This window comes from Acinonyx jubatus, chromosome E4 (genome assembly GCF_027475565.1).
Source record: "Acinonyx jubatus isolate Ajub_Pintada_27869175 chromosome E4, VMU_Ajub_asm_v1.0, whole genome shotgun sequence".
In the NCBI taxonomy this organism is placed as follows: Eukaryota; Metazoa; Chordata; class Mammalia; order Carnivora; family Felidae; genus Acinonyx; species Acinonyx jubatus.
Window position 1 is genome coordinate 65153689 of NC_069395.1, and position 19958 is coordinate 65173646.

General features: G+C 41.1%; 1 protein-coding gene across 7 annotated transcripts in view; it reads right to left on the reverse strand.

The window, feature by feature from the left end:
- AHCTF1 (AT-hook containing transcription factor 1) overlaps positions 1 to 19958 on the reverse strand; it is a 78765-nt gene that overhangs the window by 51633 nt on the left and 7174 nt on the right. For all 7 annotated transcript variants that reach the window (XR_008293234.1, XM_027046312.2, XM_027046313.2 and 4 more), the window contains 5 exons: positions 14986 to 15110; positions 12924 to 13177; positions 8618 to 8795; positions 3371 to 3578; positions 1636 to 1752 (listed from right to left, as the gene is read on the reverse strand). Coding sequence is in view for 6 of the 7 variants with exons in the window: in XM_027046312.2 (XP_026902113.2) it covers positions 1636 to 1752; positions 3371 to 3578; positions 8618 to 8795; positions 12924 to 13177; positions 14986 to 15103 (875 nt within the window). In the remaining variant the exon portion in view is untranslated. The remainder of the gene's footprint in view (positions 1 to 1635; positions 1753 to 3370; positions 3579 to 8617; positions 8796 to 12923; positions 13178 to 14985; positions 15111 to 19958) is intronic.

Below are 19958 nucleotides of genomic sequence, written 5' to 3' on the forward strand. Positions count from 1 at the left end.
AGCTATTAGTAGTGTAGTTCTGGGGGAGTCAAAAGTTAGAGGTGGATTTTTGACAGTGGGGGCGGGGTGGGGATGAGTCGAAGAGTCAACTATAGAGGTCTGAAAACTACGTCAAAAAAGGACTCAGGGAAGTGCATACAGTTCATGAGGATTTTACACAAGAAAATCAGGAGCAGAGAATATTCACACAGCTTCCTGATTATAAGAACAGAGTGGCCATCACCTACTGACAATACTACAAGAATCAAGAGTGGTATGGTAAAAAAGAACGCAGACTTATTCACCAAGTTCCAAAATAAGAGGAAAACACTCTAGACCTTAGTGTGGGAAATTTAGAAAAAGCAAAATAAAAAAATCCACATAAAGAATAATAAGTCAGGGTGCCTGGGTGGCTCAGTTGGTTAAGCATCCAACTTCAGCTTGGATCATGATCTCTTGGTCTGTGAATTCGAGCCCCGCGTCGGGCTCTGTGCTGACAGCTCAGAGCCTGGAGCCTGCTTCGGATTCTGTGTCTCCCTCTCTCTCGGCCCCTCCCCACTCACTCATGCTCTCTCTTTCTCTCCCAAAAATGAATGTTAAAAAAATTTTTAAAGAATAATAACCAAACTCATCCTAAGAGGCAATCCTAGGAGGAAAAATAAATACAACAATCATTTAGATGAAAGTCCCCTTGCATTCCCCATCCCCCAGAGCCCTGCTTGAACAGCCCAGAAGACTGTGAACCCATCAAACTGGTGCCGCCCCCACTGCACTCAGACGGATGGAAACACGGACCGGATCCCGTGAGGGAGAGCCCAATAGCAGTCTCTGTATTTTCATTTCACTATTTTTTCAGGATGGACAAATTACAAAAGTGGCAAATCAATTCTTCGTTTCCATCACTTACCACAGAGTAAGAAGGTAAGACAAAACCACAAAGTGGGGACGTCTAATACAAAAACCCCAAGAGACCCCAATTCAGGTACCTAGAGCCCAAGGTGGGATGGACTTGGGAGAAAGTACCGGGAACAACGGGTCACCACCGTCATGGGCTTTATCCCACAAGCTTGACTGTTTCATCGATCAAGAAGGAATGAAACATCAAGGAAAAAGACGAAGAAATCAATACTTCTGCCACTCTAACCCTGGAAATGAGCAAGCTGAACGGATGGAATTCAGCTGCAAGGTTTCTCGCGAGCTATACTTGGGACAAAGTTAGACCCTGTGACAGAGTGAAAACTAACCAAATGAATGCTAGGAGTACACTGGGCCAGGCAAACAGGAGGACCAGAGAACAGAGTCGGGGTCGATAAAAAAGAGGCACACACAACAGAGAAAGATGGTGGGACACGAGAACACGGGAGGCCGCAAACCCCGGTGTAAGGCGGCGAGGCCGTCGCCTACTCAGCGCACTGGCTCACTCCCGGGTATGGCAGGCAGACAGACGAGCACAGTGTCCTTACCGCCACCTCAGAACTCACTCAACCACGTGGAAACAATCCCCTCACCTTCAAGATCATTTCAACCACCACTTGCTAATCCACTGAACTATGTCGTTTGCACCGAACGGAGACAACGTACTACGAAACTTTCCAATAGAAATTAACTGCTGCCGCATCGCTGGCAAATGTTTTTAAAAACACGTCTCACGCTTACCTGTCCTGTGTAGACTGAACAGCCCACAGGTAACAGCAATTACGAGGGTCGTTCTCCGGCTCTTGAAAAGTAAGCGCGTACACGGGAACTCGTCCACCTTCCAACTGAGTGTAGTACCTACAACAGGCACAAAAAGTGGTCTGCGTCATACTGCTAACTGGTGGTTTCCTGAAGAAAGAATCAGGGGTCTTGGGACAATCTCGGGTTAGAGCAACTGCCGTTCACACAATCGTCTCATCTTCAAAGATACACAGGGCGTACCAGGTCACGGCCGACCGTGGGCGCGGCGCTGGAAGGGCTAAAACCACTACGAGGGCACCTTCCAGCCCCGCGAGTGCCACCATGTGCTGCTCCCCGGGGAGGCAGCCGTGGGCGCTGAAACCCCGACACAGCGCGTCACCTCGGCTGCTCGCCCCGGGCCAGTTTCCCCATCGCGACACCGGAGCGGCGAGAGCCCGAGGGGCTCCCGTAAAGCACCTAGAAATCAGCCCCGAGAGGCTGGCCGGCGCTGGGGAAGAGCCGGAGAGGCCGGTCCTCCAGGCTCTCGGGAGCAATTCAAAGACAAGAGCTGGGAAAAGGTTCTCCGCGCAGAGAGCCAAGGTGGCCTTCCCGAGGGGGCCACCAGGCGACAGCACCACCACCTCATCATGGGTACCTTGCAAAACCCAAACCAAAAGAAAGGGCTCTGAGGAGGTGCAAGGACGGAAGTTACTTCAAGGGCTTGTCATTCTCTGATATTATCAAAGAACGCAACAGTGAGCAAAGGGCCTGGTTTGAGATGAGAGAACCTCGTTAGTTTCCTCCTCTCTTTTCTCGTCCGCTTCAAACGTGGCATAGGGTATACACTGATTACCAAGACGAGCCTGGTAGGTACCAATTTCTTGGTGAGAATAATGAAACAGAAAGTTTGGAAGAGTGACTACTGTTGACTTTTTGGCAAGATAAATTACTCAAGAAAATATTCCAATAGGCCTTGAAAAAAAATGAAGAAATATCAAATTAACAACTTGGGAGAAAAATGGGCATCCGCTTAACTCTGTATAGAGACTAGAAGTCTGTAATGCCTATTTGCTACCTTCCTCAGTAAAGGGCTACTTCCCTCAATAAAGGGTCAATTCCACAGCATTTTAAGGACTTTTTATGAATTTTTTTTTTTTTACATAATCTCCACACCCAACGTGGGGCTCAAACTCACAACCTCAAGATTAAGAGCCGCATGCCCTCCTGCCTGAGCCAGGCATGTGCCTTCAGCAATCTGAACGCCAAAAATACCAATTTAAAAAGTATCGATACAATCGAGGGAAATTTAAACAGGATAAAAATTTCAAAACATGGTATCTTTTAACGTTGATTTTAAAAAAGTCTCTGTTTTTCCATCAACCAAGACCTTCTACCATTAGCTTTACACGTGTGGTTATAAGGAAAGTACTCTGGACAGAATTTGTACTCCGTAAATATATCGCTTACCTTTACAGAGTGGTGTTTTACTAGCAAATGGCACACAATAACTGAAATGCCTTTTAAATATACACCAAAAGACTCGACCTAAATTCACGTGCTAAGTCATTCCTTTATATCAAGCTGTGATTTCATGCAGTAAGGAATTATTCACACTCAACTGGTCACCTATCCTACTTTTTCTCTTTATGCTAATTTTAAAATAGTAATACCTGAGTACAAGCTATATTCAGAAAGCAGCTACCAATGAACAAACGAGAAAAAAAGTTGTACTTACTCTCTTTTCATGCTTTTCATATTCCACAGAGCTAGATAGCCATCGGAAAAGCCCACGGCCAGCTGGTTAGTCCTGCCGATGTAACAGAGCGCCGATGCAGCTGTCCCGGACGGGCTTGCGAGCTGGAGGCCCAGATGGCGCCCTGCCCGCATCACGGTCTCTCTGATGTGCGGCACCTCAGCTGGGATGCCGGTGACGACTTCAAGGTCTGGAGACACAAAGGGAGTAAGATTAACAAATTGTAAAGAGCACAAAAGCGAACGGGTTACCTGCTAGGCAAACTTCAGCTGAAGACCACTGTGGTCAATTACGACAAGATCCACGATGACAAAGCAGGCTGAACTATACGACGGCCACCTGTATCTGTTCAAACGCTACGATTTTCAAAATACATTTAGTTGTGTAATTTTTTTTAAAAATCTCATGGTACGTTTTCAAATATTCTCAAAAGTATGCTCTTCTTTTTAAAGTATTAAACGATTTCCTTACTAATCAGAAACAAAGCTGATGGTTTATTTAAATTTAGAACTAAGAACCTAAATATTCCCTTTGGAGCAGTGGCCGGTTCCAGGTCTGGGGCAGGAAATACGTAAGATGAGCCTAGTTCATCTCGTGCCGGAAACAGGAAGCTATCATAGTCTAAAGGGGATTTGTCAGACTAAACGAAGGGGCTTTCATTAGTAAAAAATAACATTTTGAACATCAAAAAAACAATGAAAATGAATGAACGAAACACATTAAGTAAACACACACTCATAAAACCTCATGAGTTCCTATCCTGCTCACCTACAAAAGACCTTACTATAAACCATTTCAAGTCCCTGGGTACCAGCTCCTTACTCTGAAAATGAGTACTTAAAGAAATAGTAAGCATTTATCCTGCCTTTTCTGTACAAACTATCTCAGGGTAAACAAACAGCCCTAGTTAATGAGAAACTTCTTCCTTAGATTAACAGAATTTCAAAATCATCATTTTTGTATTCCCTAATGAATGAAGAGATTGAGGTAACAATCTCCATGGATGAGGGCTGCCTGGGTGGCTCAGTCGGCTGAGCGTCCGACTTCGGCTCAGGTCGTGATCTCGCAGTCCTGTGAGTTCAAATCCCACGTCAGGCTCTGTGCTGACAGCTCAGAGCCTGGAGCCTGCTTCGGTTTCTGTGTCTCCTTGTCTCTCTCTGCTCCTCCCCAGCTTGCACTCTGTTTCTCTCTCAAAAATAAACATTAAGAAATTAAAACAAAACAAAACAGAACACGCTCTATAGATGGATGAAACAATGAATTTAAGTAGGGTTTTCAAGACTGGCTCTACTGACGCTCGGGATCAGATCAGTCTTTGCTGAGGAACGGTCCTATGCGTTGTGGGATGGTAAACTGCATCCCAGGCCTCTGTCTAGCAGATGTCACTAACACCATCTCCCTCCAGGAGCAACAACCAAAAATGTCCTGAGACATCATCAAAGATCCCCTAGAGGGCAAACGTCACCCCTGGTTGAGAATCACCAGTACAAAGGTTGAGGGGAAACTCTACCAAGGAGAATCATGCGGTCATCCCCTGGACCTACTGATCACTAAAGGTGAAACGAGACACGACGTGCCTCCTGATGGGACACAGTATGAAACACCCAGCACTTCTGAGGAATCCCTGCCAGATGTCACATCTGACTCTAGTCAGAGCTAACTTATGTTCGCAGAAAATGCAAAATGTAAATGACATGTGTAAACACTCCGATAATTCAAAAATGTGGGGCATTCTACCAGATTAACTTCTTCAGCAAGGCAGTGGTACTACAAATAGAAAAGGAGAGGCGAGAGGGAGGACCACTCTATGTTCAAGGAGATATGGGACGTAACTCACATGTGATGCGTGGACCTTGTTTAGATCCAGACTCAAACAATACAAATGCAAAAAGTTGCCCTAGAGGCCATCATAGCAATCTGACTTACGGATTAGTTACTAGACTACACCAAGGAGTTATTATGAATGTAGTCTGGACTGGTAATGGCATTGTGACTATATAGTGAAACAGCCATTATCTGCTTTAAATTAATTCAGAAGCAAAGGTGGGGGAGAAGGAAAAGTAAAAAAGACACTCATGGTAAGTTCTGAAATCAAACTTGAATTTAGGTTGATGGACGTGGAAATTCTTATATTCTTCTATCTACCAGAAGATGTCTGAAATCTTTCATAAAAAGGAAAAATACTCAGGCCCATGTAGTGACATAACCCTTGTGCAAGGGCAGATTCCCTCAATGCTGTTGTTATGAAGAGGGGAAAAATCATGTACTTGAACGATTACTCTCCTGATCCCTTCCACTTCTGATTATTTTTCCAAAGAGCAAGTGACTAAATTTTGCCAAAATAAATAGCTCATACAATGGAATAATGTAAACTTACTCTTAAGAGAGTAAGATAGACTCTACTGTACTGATGTGGAAAGATGTACAATACCATTAAGGTTGAAAATATTATAAAACAGTATTTATAGTATAATGAACATCAGGAATTTCATTTTCTATGTTACGTGTATACAATGAAGTCCAAATAGTTATAATCGTAACTATTTATCTTTTATAAGCAAAAAAACCAATTTTGCATTAAACACCAATTTTTTATTCAATGGCTTTATAATTCTTGTAACTGAGAAATGATTCCGATCTCTGATCACGATCCAAAGAATTCCATTATAAAAACTATCCTTGGGGCGCCTGGGTGGCGCAGTCGGTTAAGCGTCCGACTTCAGCCAGGTCACGGTCTCGCGGTCTGTGAGTTCGAGCCCCGCGTCGGGCTCTGGGCTGATGGCTCAGAGCTGGAGCCTGCTTCCGATTCTGTGTCTCCCTCTCTCTCTGCCCTTCCCCCGTTCATGCTCTGTCTCTCTCTGTCCCAAAAATGAATAAACGTTGGGAAAAAAAAAAAAAAAACCCAAAAACTATCCTTGCCCTGAATTCCACTACTGGTTGTGGACTTCTGAAATAAAGGATGTTCTACCTTTACTATTTTGGTCTGAGGAGAGCTTTAATTATGAATACAATCATATTGATTTGCCTCACATCTAGAAGGATGTTATCTACAAAACTCTGAAACAAAACCCCATCAAGACCATTTAACTTCTCTACCAATTTTCTGTAAAGAGCAGTTTAAGCATTTCTAATATTCTATAAATTCACTTTCAGTTACTATGATTTCTGCGAGTCAATTCTTTTCATTAGCTTTACCCAGAGTTTATCAGATCTTTGTACATATCAAAATTACAGATACAGTTTTTATCATTGTGAGGTTTTTAAATTTTTTAATGTTTATTTATTTTTGAGAGAGAGACACAGAGTACAAGCAGGGTAGGGGCACAGAGAGAGAAAGAGAGAGAAAGAGAGAGAGAGAGAGAGAGAGAGAGAGAGAGAGAGAGAATCTGAAGCAGGCTCCAAGCTCTGAGCTGTCAGCACAGAGCCCGATGTGGGGCTTGAACTCATGAACCATGAGATCATGACCTGAGCTGAAGATGGACGCTTAACCAACCGAGCCACCCAGGCACCCCCAGGATTATTTTTTTTAAGTGTACATGTAGCCATTATTTCTGCCAAATCAAGTATTTTTAAGTCATATTACATAAATTGGTAAAATTTTAAATGTTGTTCAGAAATCTGATTTGGCTTTTAAGTTTCTAGTTAAATATAATTCTTACTACTTGCAGTTACAATCAGTTTTACTACACACTAACAATTTTTATTAGTTATGCTCATTATAAATTGGGATAAAACAATGATCATTTGTAGTAGTAAGTCCTTAAAGAAGATTAGACCTCGGGGCGCCTGGGTGGCTGAGTCGGTTAAGCATCTGACTTCGGCTCAGGTCATGATCTCGCGGCTTGTGGGTTTGATCCTTGCATTGGGCGCTGTGCTGACAGTTCAGAGCCTGGAGCCTGCTTTGGATTCTATGTCCTTCACTCACTCTGCCCCTCACCGCCTCATGCTCTCTCTCTCTCAGAAAAATAAATAAAACATTAAAAAAAGTTAAAAAAAAAAAATGATCGTTTGTATCTTTCTTAGCTGATCCATAGATAGAGATCTGCCCTAATATAGGATTGCTTTAAAAATCAAGAATGTTCTCAAGATTAAATGGTCCTTTCCTGAAGCTTTATAATACATACATTTTTTAAAGGCTTTTAGGTTAGCTCTCCTCCCTGCATAAACCAATCTTATAAAAGCCCCAGAAAAAAAGACAAAGAGGGGTGCCTGGGTGGCTCGGTCGGTCAAGCGTCCAACTTCGGTTCAGGTCATGATCTCACGGTTTGTGGGTTTGAGCCCCGCATCAGGCTCTCTGCTCTCATCCCAGAGCCTGGTGCCTGCTTTGGATTCTGTGTCTCTCTCTCTCTGCCCCTTCCCCACTCATGCTTTGTCTCTCTTCCTCTCTCAAAAATAAACATTAAAAAAATAAAAAAATAAAAAAACTGAAAGCACTTGATAAAGGAGAGATTTATAAAATAAAAACATTAGTATTAAAGGAGAACAATTGTCTCTCCTCACTTTTTAAAAATCTGAGTAGCATTAATTCTATTTTAGGATGTCATTCTGTGAAAGAAAACCTTCAATTACCGTGTTATTTCCTATTATATCACTTTATTTCTGCCTTGGTCTTACCGCAGACACGTAATCAGTGTGCCAAAAACAGTGTGCTAGATCCGACACACTGGATAATTTTATACTGTCTGATAACAATCAAGATTCTATACCTTCAGCCCTCCTCCTGGTGTATACGTAATAACACCTATTGTTCAAGCGTGTATCTAAGGCAAATCTGGATCTCAATCTCTTTCAAGACCTACTTTAGTACCTCACCAATAAACAGAGTAACTCACGCAAAAGTCTCCACAGTGCCCCAAAACACTAATACAATAGGTCCAAGCCGTAAAAGAAACAAAGGTACACAGAAGCTTCTATATAAATATTTTTCACTGTTTAAGAAAAACTGGTCCGTGAGGGGTGCCTGGGTCCGAAGCTTCCGACTTCGGCTCAGGTCCTAATCTCGCGGTTCATGGGTTCAAGCCCTGCGTCGGGTTCTGTGCTGGCAGCTCGGAGCCTGGAGCCTGCCTTGTATTCTGTGTCTCCTTCTCTCTCTGCACCTCCCCCGCTGGCACCCTGTCCCTCTCTCTCTCTCTCAAAAGTAAATAAACATTAAAAACAAAAAAGAAAAAGGAAAACCGGTCCGTTGCATCAGAATATGCAGGCGCTCAGTCCGAGGTTCCAAATAATTACCTGACGCATCCACTTCATTCTGGCCGCACGAGTCATCCAAACACAAGTCAATGAGGAGGACCCGTCCGACGTCTGTCACCACGGCCGCCACACCAAAGAGCCACCGCAGGCTGGGGTGCAAATGCTGAGTGCTCGCGCTGGCTCCACCGTGGTTAATAACAGGCTCGATGGCAGTTACCTTGGAAGCAGAAAGTGAAAAAATACAATGAAACAACAGAAAAATTTGGAGGTTGGAGCAGGTTACTAGCTATAATAGATTTAAACATTTTCTAACAGAGAATTATAAATTTGTATTTGACTTGTGGATCTGAGTAACATAATGAAAACTTCAGGTACAATAGAAATGACACCATCATTTCACCATATAAAATGTGCAGCTGGAATAATAGTCGACGTTTATGAAAACTTACACGCCAGGCCTTGTACTAACTGGTTCACGTAACACTCACGGTAACCCTGGATATTGGATTATACATAAGTGTACCTGTTAAAGATGAAGCACCCTGAAGCCTAGAAAGTTTAACTTGGGTTATTTAAACTCAAACCTAGATTTTTCTCTTTAAAACTATCAACCAGCCACTCCTTCATCATATAGCCTGTTCTCCTGAGGAAGAGTAAAAAGAAATCATTCAAGAAAAATTTACGGGTTTACTCTTTAAAAATAAAAGTCCTGTTTATGCCTTAAAGCCTGAAGAGGTCTAACCTTTATTTTTATTCATTTTTTTAAACATTTTTTAATGTTTATTTATTCTTGAGAGAGAGAGAAGAGATAGAACATAAGCAGGGGAGGGACAGAGTGAGAGAGGGACACAGAATCTGAAGCAGACTCCAGACTCTGAGCGAGCAGGGCTCGAACGCACGAACCGTGAGATCATGACCTGAGCCGAAGTCAGACACTCGACTGAGCCGCCCAGGTGCCCCTCATGGTCAAATTTTAAACGTCTGTACCTAATAGTCTGTATTTTATTTGCTAGTTCACTTCCTTTCAGTTTCCTATTAATTCACAAAAATTGGGTATGACATATGAAAATTGAGTACTTAGTGATTTCTATTGTAACGCTGATGAATGTCCTAGAAAGAAAAGAGGAAATTTACTATCAATGGGTTATGCATTCATGTCAGAGTAAAAAGTCTGTTTCAGGCTGTAACTTATTATTACAGAAAAAGCCTGGCTGTCTATATTTCATTGGTATACAGAACATTCTACAGAGTTTCTAACTCTGAAAGCTGTGATTTCACGGATTGTCTTTCTGGTCTAACTTCTGGTAGTAATGTCGACAAATACTAAAGCCCAGTCTCTTCAATCCTCTCAGAATGGTCAAGAAATCCAACTCAGTTTGCATTCCTCATACAAATACCATGTGAATTAACTGATAGTGGTACCTTAATTAATTTTAAAATGAGACACTTAAAAGCAAACAAATTTAAGAGGCGATACTGTGCCCTGGCCCCAAATCAACTAGTTGACCAAATTCTTCTGAAGGTATCTATCACTCCCCTCCCAATCTTTCCCTTCTGTATTCCCTCTTCTATGGGACACCAAGCATCCACGCAAGGGAGCCACCAGGAACCTACCCACTGCTTGTTCCTTCTCAAGTGCTCTCATCCAAGTGATCGGCAGGGCCGGTCCGTGTTACCTCCTGAGTGTACTCTACTTCTGTTCCGTCCTCGTCACGTCCACGGTCATTTCCCTGTCCGGTTCCTTATCATCAGCTACGTGAACTACTCCGATCCAATGAGCTTTTGATACTAGAGTTCTGCTTTGCACTTAAAATGACTTCACCAAAGACTTCAGGTGGAGATCACTAACTGCAACACGTCCATTCCCTCTCTCAACCCTCACCATTCCTAGACCCCACCTCCTCTGTCCCCTCCTGCAGCCATTCTAAATAAGCCCAGTTCCTAAATGTTCCACATACTAGGACTTTTTACATGCTGGTCTCTTTGCCTAAAATGTCCAACCTCTATAAGCAGAAATCATCCAGGTGTTTCCATGTTCCGTGTGCTTGAGTTTATCAAACAAAATAGTTACTGGATTTAGGCTGTAATCTCATTACCTGTCTTTTCCCACTAGATGACTAGCTTTTTCAATGGCATAGACCAAGTTCTATTTATCTATTTATCTCCAAAATTTAGGACACAGCTTGATTGACAGTAAGCACTCAATAAACTGCTAAATTAATTCTGACTTTAAAATCAACACTGGCAAGTAAGTACATTTAAGATACCAGGCTATGACCACTTCAGACCCCAACACTGCCCATTGAATCAGTTTCCTCAAACTGTGAAAACATAGTATTTTGACATTTACCTCCCTTTTAACTTTAAAAATTCTATTCTAGGGGCGCCTGGGTCACTCAGTTAAGGGACTGACTTCGGCTCAGGTCACGATCTCCCTGTCTGTGAGTTCGAGCCCCGCCTAGGGCACTGTGTTGACAGCTCGGAGCCTGGAGCCTGCTTTGGAGTCTGTGTCTCCCTCTCTCTGCCCCTCCCCTGCTTACATTCTGTCAAAAATGAATAAATGTTAAAAAAAATTTATTTTTATTTTTCTTTTAGTATTTATTCGAGACAGAGAGACAGACAGTGCGAGAGTGCGTAAGCAAAGGAGGGGCAGAGAGAGAGAGAGGGAGACCCAGAATCCCAAGCAGGCTCCAGGCTCCGAGCTGTCAGCACAGAGCCCGAGGCAGGGCTCGAACTCACAAACCGTGAGATCATGACCTGAGCCAAAGTCGGACGCTTAACCAATTGGGCCACCCAGGTGCCCCCCCAAAATTTTTTTAAATGAATCCATTATTTAAATATCATTTGACTCTTAAAAAAACAACAAACATTCAACTCTTAAACAACAGTGAAGACATATTTCCCCTACTGCTCCAAGGCTGCAGTCTCAAATTAAAAAGAAAAAACAAACCAAAAAAACACTATAGTAATGAATATTTTAATATAAACTTCCAGTGTCCTCGTAAAACACAAGTGAAGACGACAAGACACAGATGACCCTCTTCATACAAAAGAGCATCAGAACAACTAGGTCATCCCTATTTTCACTTTGCAATTTTCTAACCAAGTATAAAAAGTTCTATTTGTTACTTGTTATCGAAAGAACTTAACGTTCTTTCTTAAATTTTTTTTTGTAGAGAAATTTAATTTTTATTTAATTTTTATTATTGATATATATCAATTTTTATATCAATTTTATATCAATTTATATCAATATATATCAATTACATATCAATTTGATATATATATCAATTTTATATATATTTATTTAATTTTTATTATTGATAAAAAAGTAAATGAATGACATATTTAGTCAGGGGAAATTTAAAAGAATACCTCAAATGTTGGAATTTATATTATTATAAATGTTTGTTTTATTGCGTGAAGTAATTGCATAAATTATTGAATGGCTCCATGATAATCTAGACATCTAGTCCACAGCATTATTAAATTTTTTTTTTTTTTAAACATTTATTTTTGAGACAGAGAGAGACAGAGCATGAACGGGGGAGGATCAGAGAGAGAGGGAGACACAGAATCTGAAACAGGCTCCAGGCTCTGAGCTGTCAGCACAGAGCCCGACGCGGGGCTCGAACTCACGGACTGCGAGATCATGACCTGAGCTGAAGTCGGACGCTCAACCGACTGAGCCACCCAGGCGCCCCTAAATTTTTTTTTTAATATTTATTTATTTTTGAGAGAGAGGCAGAACATGAGCAGGAGAAGGGCAGAGCGAGGGAGACAGAATCCAAAGCAGGCTTCACACTCTGAGCTGTCAGCACAGAGCCCGACACGGGGCTCGAACCCACGAACTGTGAGATCATGACCTGAGGCGAAGTCGGATGCCCCACCAACTGAGCCCCCCAGGCGCCCCAAGAACTTAATGTTCTTTCGATAACATACTGCCTTTAACCTCTGTATTTTGAACTTTTAATGAAAAACAACGATTCCACAAAAGTAAATGAATTATAAAAATGTATAGCTCAATGAATTTTCACAAAGCAAACACACCTGTGTGACCAGCAGGGGCTTAGTTCTGAAAGCAGAATGCTCACGAATCTTAAGCAGTACCTACCCGGGGCGCCTGGGTGGCTGTCGGTTAAGCGTCTGACTTCGGCTCAGGTCATGATCTCACGGTTTGTGAACTCGAGCCCCGCACTAGGCTCTGTGCTGACAGCTCAGAGCCTGGAGCCTGCTTTGGACTGTGTGTCTCCCCCTCTCTCTGCCCCTCCTATGATTGTGCTCTGTCTCTCAATAATAAACTAGCGTTAAAAAAAAATTATTAAAAACAAAAAACAGTACCTACCCTTCCAGGAAGAACAACGGCTTTAACCACTCTGGACACACCAAGGTCATAAAGGCAGAGAACACTCCCTTCTGCTTCCTCTAGTCCGATTAACAACCCGGTTCTCTTCTGCCAGGAGAACTCCTTCATAGCCAGGACGACAGGAGGCTGCTGACTCACTCCATTGAATCGATATGCAGACAGCCGTGCTCCTGTGAGAAAGTTTACTACCTCAAGCTGTGGACCACAAGCCAGGCAAGCAAGTGCGTTTCTCCCTAGAAGAAGAAGAAGAAAACAGCAAAAACATAGCTTATTTCGATGTACACCGCATAACTAGACAGAAGTTAGATGTTTTACACATGTGACACGTAGCTCATTATGTGTAACTTGACGCATTATCTCTAAAGTGAAATCTAACCATTTATAGAACACAGTGGTCCAAAGATTAGTAAAATATATTAGACAACTATTATCTCAATAATAAAGTAAACATTTGGGTAAAGGCACCATGCTATATGCTAAAACAGACCATCTCATTTAGTCCTTGTCACACCCCAATACAGAGAAAAAGCAACTGAACTTTCACACGGTTAACTAACCTGTCCCCAGCCAGATGGCTACAAATACCGCGGCCAGAAGTGGATCACAAGCCTAACTCCACAGCTCACACTTTCAATACGTTATACCTCAAGAGTTAAACGAGGCGCTCCGAGGCTCATAAAACGTAACCCATGAGTCTATCCCCGAAGAGTTCAAAATCTAACTGAGAAGACAAGACATAACTAGTATAACAACAGGAAATGCCAGAAGCCCTTCTGAACCCCTCACCAGCCATGTTTGGATCTTATCATGTACACAATGTAAAGTAATAGGAGCTTTTTAACCTATCTGATTTCTGTTTTCAAATGTTACCCTCGCTGCTAAGCAGAAAAGGGACAAGAAGGAGCACAGGACACAGGTGCGGAGACGACACCCTATGCCTGGTCGGCGACCGTGAATGAAGAAAAATGGACTGACTAGAGATTCATCTTAGAGACAGGACTAAAAGGCTGTGCTTGCTGATGAAGACATGGGGAGGAAGTAAAACAAGAATCAAGAACAGACTCGAATTTTCCCTTGAGCAGCTGGGTCAATGGTAACTTTTAAATCTGTGAGGTCTACCACGCATCCAAGTACACAGCTGGATAAACCAGGTTACAGCTACGGGAGCCTCCACGGTTTAAGGAAATAGCGTGGCACAATGGGGACCCAGAACACATGGATTCAGAGATAATTTTCACCACTTGCTATCTGCACAACTGGGAGCAGGTGACTTAACCTATTGGATTCTTAGTTGCACAGAAGAGTGTCTACTTAGAAGAGTCTAATACCTCAGTTGAAGTTGTTACAGTGCCTGGCGCGACAGTAAGTACCGTCACTACTGTCAATATTCAAGAGGGTAGCACTGTAAATAGCCACGTGACCCATATGTTTTACTGTCTACCCGCCAGGATGGATGGCTGTGAAATTCATTTTCAGAAAAGGCGCCTGCAGCATCTTTCACTAGACTGAAATCCACAATTTGATGGCTACTCTGGTATGGTTTTCTGCTCTATTATATGACCAAAACTATCTATTAAGATCTTATTCAAGTTAACGGAATTAATAAGTAAGACTTCTGGATATTACTCGGGGCCCTACAATCAGATTTTTCTACTCATAAGACTATTCAGATTCTAATCCAAATTCATCACCAATAAAACTTACTGATTATAAAGAAATAACAGCTGTGTATTATTTCTGCCTTCTAAATATGAACAGTCAATATTAAACATTCAATACTAAAAGATATAGTATATATGTAGTGTAGAGATAAAAAACGCACAGCATTTTTAATAAGGAAAAACCCACCCAAGGTTCACCGGAAATGTGTTCTCGAGTATTCGGGTGTTACTACACATGCAGCTGTAGCTGCTAGATGTTTATGCAAGACGACTACAACTGGGTGTCGCGGTTTTCTCCACGTTAAAGGAAATTACAATACGTGCTTATTATTCTCTTACAAATCAATCACATCAGTAAATTTTCAGTAACGTTATTTTACCTGGAGTGAGCTTGCCATGAAGCACACATTCTGACGTCACTCCATCTTCCGCAAAGGCTTGCACGGTCACCTCTGGCAAGCGCAGGAGAGCCGTCACCTGTGCTGTTAGGCCGCGCATGCTTTCACTGTAAGTATTTGTAAAAGATAACATTATATTCGTACTACAATATGCCTAAGCCAGAAGAAAAAAACAAACAGCCACCACACGAGAGTAAATAAACTAAAACTAAAATCTGATCATAAGACACATTTTATGTGCTTCTGGGTCTGAGGTACTCCCTCCTAATAAAATGTTTCCCAACGGCTTTAGGAGTAAAGATTTATTAAGCCAGATGGCCTAAGGATATACATGATTCCCCAGACTGTTTGAAGCCTGGTTCTGTGCAATTAATCTTATTGCCTGACTTACTCTGAAAGAACACTTCACACGCAAACAGGAAAAACTGATGTATTTTACAAAAACTACTGCTATAGGAAAGGGGGAGAAAGTCCACAAAAAGAGTCCAAATACACAATAATCTCAGGGATTGAGTTTGGGACAGATCTTTAACTGGATAGAAAAAAAACTGAAAATTATCTTTCACTTCCAACGTATAGAAGAGTAGATTCCTGGAATGACCCTTCTATTGTCAACGACCAAAAATAATGGTTAAAATACCACTTGTGGTTGAATGAAATCGGCAACGTCAAACACGAAGAGACAGCAGGAATTTTGGAAATTAGCTACCAAATCCACTGCCGGTGACTGTGATCTTCTTCTGAGACTCTTGAGATCCACGGAGGCAGAAGGTAAAGCCAAGGGCTGGCAGAGCCAAGGCAAGCTAAGAAGAGCCCCCACACTGAACTCCATAGGCTGTATCATCGGCACCAAGGCCAGCGAGAAAAGCACCCAGTGTGCAAGACGGGAGCAAAAATGCTGCCCATTTTGACCATGACTGTGAGTCTCTATTCAGAAAATTTCCCTTCACACAAATTGGTGGCCAGAATTCAAGCTATGTTATCTGAAAACACCCAGGGAAGGATTTCTTATAAATTTTTCTCAGGTTGGTAATGCTCCACACAATCCACAGAAACCACCAAACAGTCTCCAGAATCTCAAAGAGTTCTCAAAGATGAAATTCCAAGAAAATGAGCTCACAGTCAAATAACAAACTGTAACAAGGATACCATGATCAACAGCCAGCAGAATCAGCTTCAGATGTTGAAAACGATCAGAGAACAGAAATTACGTTTAACAGGTTTAAAGAAATCAAAGTTCTAGCTTGCTAATGAGGAAGAAACTTCACAAAAATAACGAAAAGTGGTCAAGCGGATTTGACAAAAATTAGAGAACTTATGGAATAAAAAATTAAGTAAAATTGAGAACTCAATGGAGAAAAAACCTCAATGGAGTTATAAGAACTGTGGCATACGCAACAAGATGGAAAAACGCCAGAGTACGACACTAAACAATAAAAGGAGAAAATATACGCAGAATGATTACATTTACATAGAGTTAAAAAGGTTGTGAAACTAAGCAAAATAATACCTAAGAATACAAACATGTATAGCAAAACTATGAAAAAAACAAGGAAACCATAAACACAAAAACCCAACAGTAGTTTAAGAGGGAAAGGGACGGGAACGCAAGGACTCCAAAGTAACGTTCTTTCTCTAAAACCCCACGGTGAGCAGACACGTATTCACTGCACCAAGATTCTTTGTAACTTACAAATATTCTTTTTCATATCCACTCAGCAAATAGTCCTTTTGTACCTAAAGTCAACAAAAACCAAACCAAAAAATACGTAACATGGCATACTAGAAAGAGAAAGAGAGCCCCAAAACTCTTGCAGAACCTAAGACAGAAAAAAAGAAATGAGCAGTTGGAAGTTATAGCCAAGACGGGCGCCTGGCTGGCTCAGTCGGTGAAGCATCCAACTCCTGATCTTGGGACTGGGAGTTTGAGCCCCCAGTTGGGTATAGAGATTACTTAAAAATAAAGTCTTAAAAAGTTAGAGACAAGAGAGGGAGAAGGGCCAACATATGTTTATTCCAAATCCCTCAGAATATAACATTAAATGATAAGGTAGAAGCAATATTCTGAAAGATACTTCCCAGACTTGGACACACCAATTCTTTGGAATCAGGAGGACCAGTGAATCCTATAGAGAATATATAAAAAGAAATGACTTTTCAACAACAGTGAAAGCCAGAAGTCTGGAATATCTTCAAAATTCTAAGCAAAAATAGCGGTCAACATATAATTATAGATCACTGAAGTTATCATTAGATATGAAACACGTTTTTAGAAAAACAGAGTTCACCACAAATAAACTCTCCCTTAACAAGAGTTTGAAAAGATTATCTATAGAAGGCTTCAGGTCGAATGGTGATCCGATAAAAGATCTGAGATGCAAAGAGATGCAGATATCTGCAGTGGGTTCCCTGAATCTTTATATGATCAGCGTAAGCATGTAAGGAAACCACCAGAGGCCAAGGAATGGATCACTGGAAAAACAGAAGGGAAACAGTCCGTAAAGCTTACAGAAGGCCAGGAAAGCTCCAGAATGGAAAAGCCTTATAATATATGAGGACTGAGTAGAGTACTTGGAACGGTGTTGATTGCTTCAGTGGGGGTGGGGGTGGGGGATAAAATTAGCCCTTGTCTAATACTCATTCTGGTCCTGTATAAACAAAAGCAAGCCTCAAAAGAATCAAACTGTTTCCAAATAACTAAGCTGCACCCTAGAACAAGGAAGCCTCAAGAATATATAAAGGAATGCAAAAAAATATTCAGTACTCAAGAAAGTGAAATTCACAGTATCTGGCATCCAGTCAAAAATTGTCAGGCATGCAAAAGAAGTGGGAAAATATGACCTATAATAAGGCGCGGGGCGGGGGGGGGGGACCCTAACCAATAGAAACAGACCAGGAAATGACACAGAAGTTGGAATTACATGAGGACTCAAAATCAGTTATTCTAGCTATAATCCCCATGTCCAAGAAGACACAGGAAAGCATAAGCACATCAAGGAAAGACTCAGACTCAGAAGATATTTAAAAAGACTAAGTCAAACTTCTAGAGATGAGAAATATGCTGAAAGAGATTCATAGACAGACACAGAAAGTATTACTGAATGTAAACATCCACAATAGAAATGATCTAAAATGAAGCACCAAGAGAAAAAAGGCTGGGGCAGAAAGGGCAAGAACAGAGCATCAGTGGGCTGTGGGACAACATTAAGTACCCTAATATATGCAAAAGCAATCTCCAAAAAGAGAGAATAGGCATATTTCAAAACTATTGGCCAACATTTTCCAAATTTGATGAAAACTATAAACCCACCATCAAAAAGGTCGCTAAACCTCAAGCACCAGAAACACGAAGAAACTCCCCCCCCACAATACATCCTCATCAAGAGACAAAATCTTACAAGTGTCACACTGCAAAGAGGAAATAGGTAATAATGACAGGAGACTTCTTGTGGAAAATGATGCAAGCCAGAAGACAACGGAACAATAACTGAAAGAAAACAATGGAACTGAAAAAAAAAGCTGTCAGGCTAGAATTCTACATCCAGTGAAAACATCACTTAAATACAGAAAACAAAATGAGGGTTGATGGGGGTGGGAGGGGAAGGGTGATGGGCATTAAGGAAGGCACTTGTTGAGATGAGCACTGGGTGTTATATGCAAGTGATGAATCACCGGCATCTATTCCTGAAGCCAAGACTACACTGTATGTTAGCTAACTTGAAAATACATTTTTTAAAAAAAAAGGTAAAATAAAGTAGATCTGCACTACAAGGAATTTAGTTAAAGAAATTCCTTCAGGACGAAAGAAAATGATACCAAATGGAAATCTAGATCTACACAAAAGAATACAGACCACCAAAAACTGGCAATTATCTCCTTAGAAGACAATTATCTATTTGAAGCAAAAATGACAGTAACATATGTAATTGATAACATATTTACAAGTTAAATGACAATAACACAAGGCTTTGAGAGGAGAAATAGAAGCACAGTTACAAAGTTCTCATACTGTATGTTAAATGCTCTAATGCTGTTTGAAGGTAGACGGCAATAATTTAAAGATGTACACAGTAAACCCTTGAACAACCACTGAACACACACACGCACTGAACTATATCGCTAATTTACCAATGAAAGAGATAAAATATCACCATCAAAACTTAATCCAACAGATGGCACAAAAAGAGGGAAAATGAAAGAACAGATGGGACAAAAAAAAAATTGGAAGATGGTAGATTTAAACCTAACCATGTTACATCCACATTAATGAAATGACTTTAACGATCCAATTAAAAAGCAGACTGTCAGATTGGATTTTTTTTTTAAAAGCAAGAGTTTAAGTAAAAAGGCTAGCTAGGTTGAAAGTAAAAATGGAAGCTAGATCATGCTAACACTGATTAAAAAAAAAAAAGGGTAGAACAGCCATATGAATATCGAAGTAGAATTCAGAGCAAAGAATATTACCAGGGATAAAAAGGTTCATTTCATTATGATAAAGTGCTTAACTAACCAAGTGAACATTAACAATCCTGAACATTTATATTGAATAATAGAGCTTCAAAATAAATAAGGCAAAAACTAGGAGCTGAAAGGAGAAACATAAAAACCCACAGCTGTAATTGGAGATTTCATCACGTCTCTCTCTCCACAAGTGATAGAACAACTAAACAGAAGAGCAGTAAGGACACAAAAGACCTAAACACATCTGGCCAACCTGATTGATTTTTATAGATGATTCTACCCAAGAACAAAAGACTACACACTCTTTTCAAACGCACACAAATGACTTACCAAGATAGACTATATCCTGAGCCATAAAATCTCAAATTTAAAAGGATTCAAATCATACAAAGCCTTTCCTCTGCTCACAAGGAAAACTAAAAAGCAGTAAAACATCTGGAAAATTTACAAATATCTGGATACTAAATAACACACTTCTAAATGAGCCATGGATC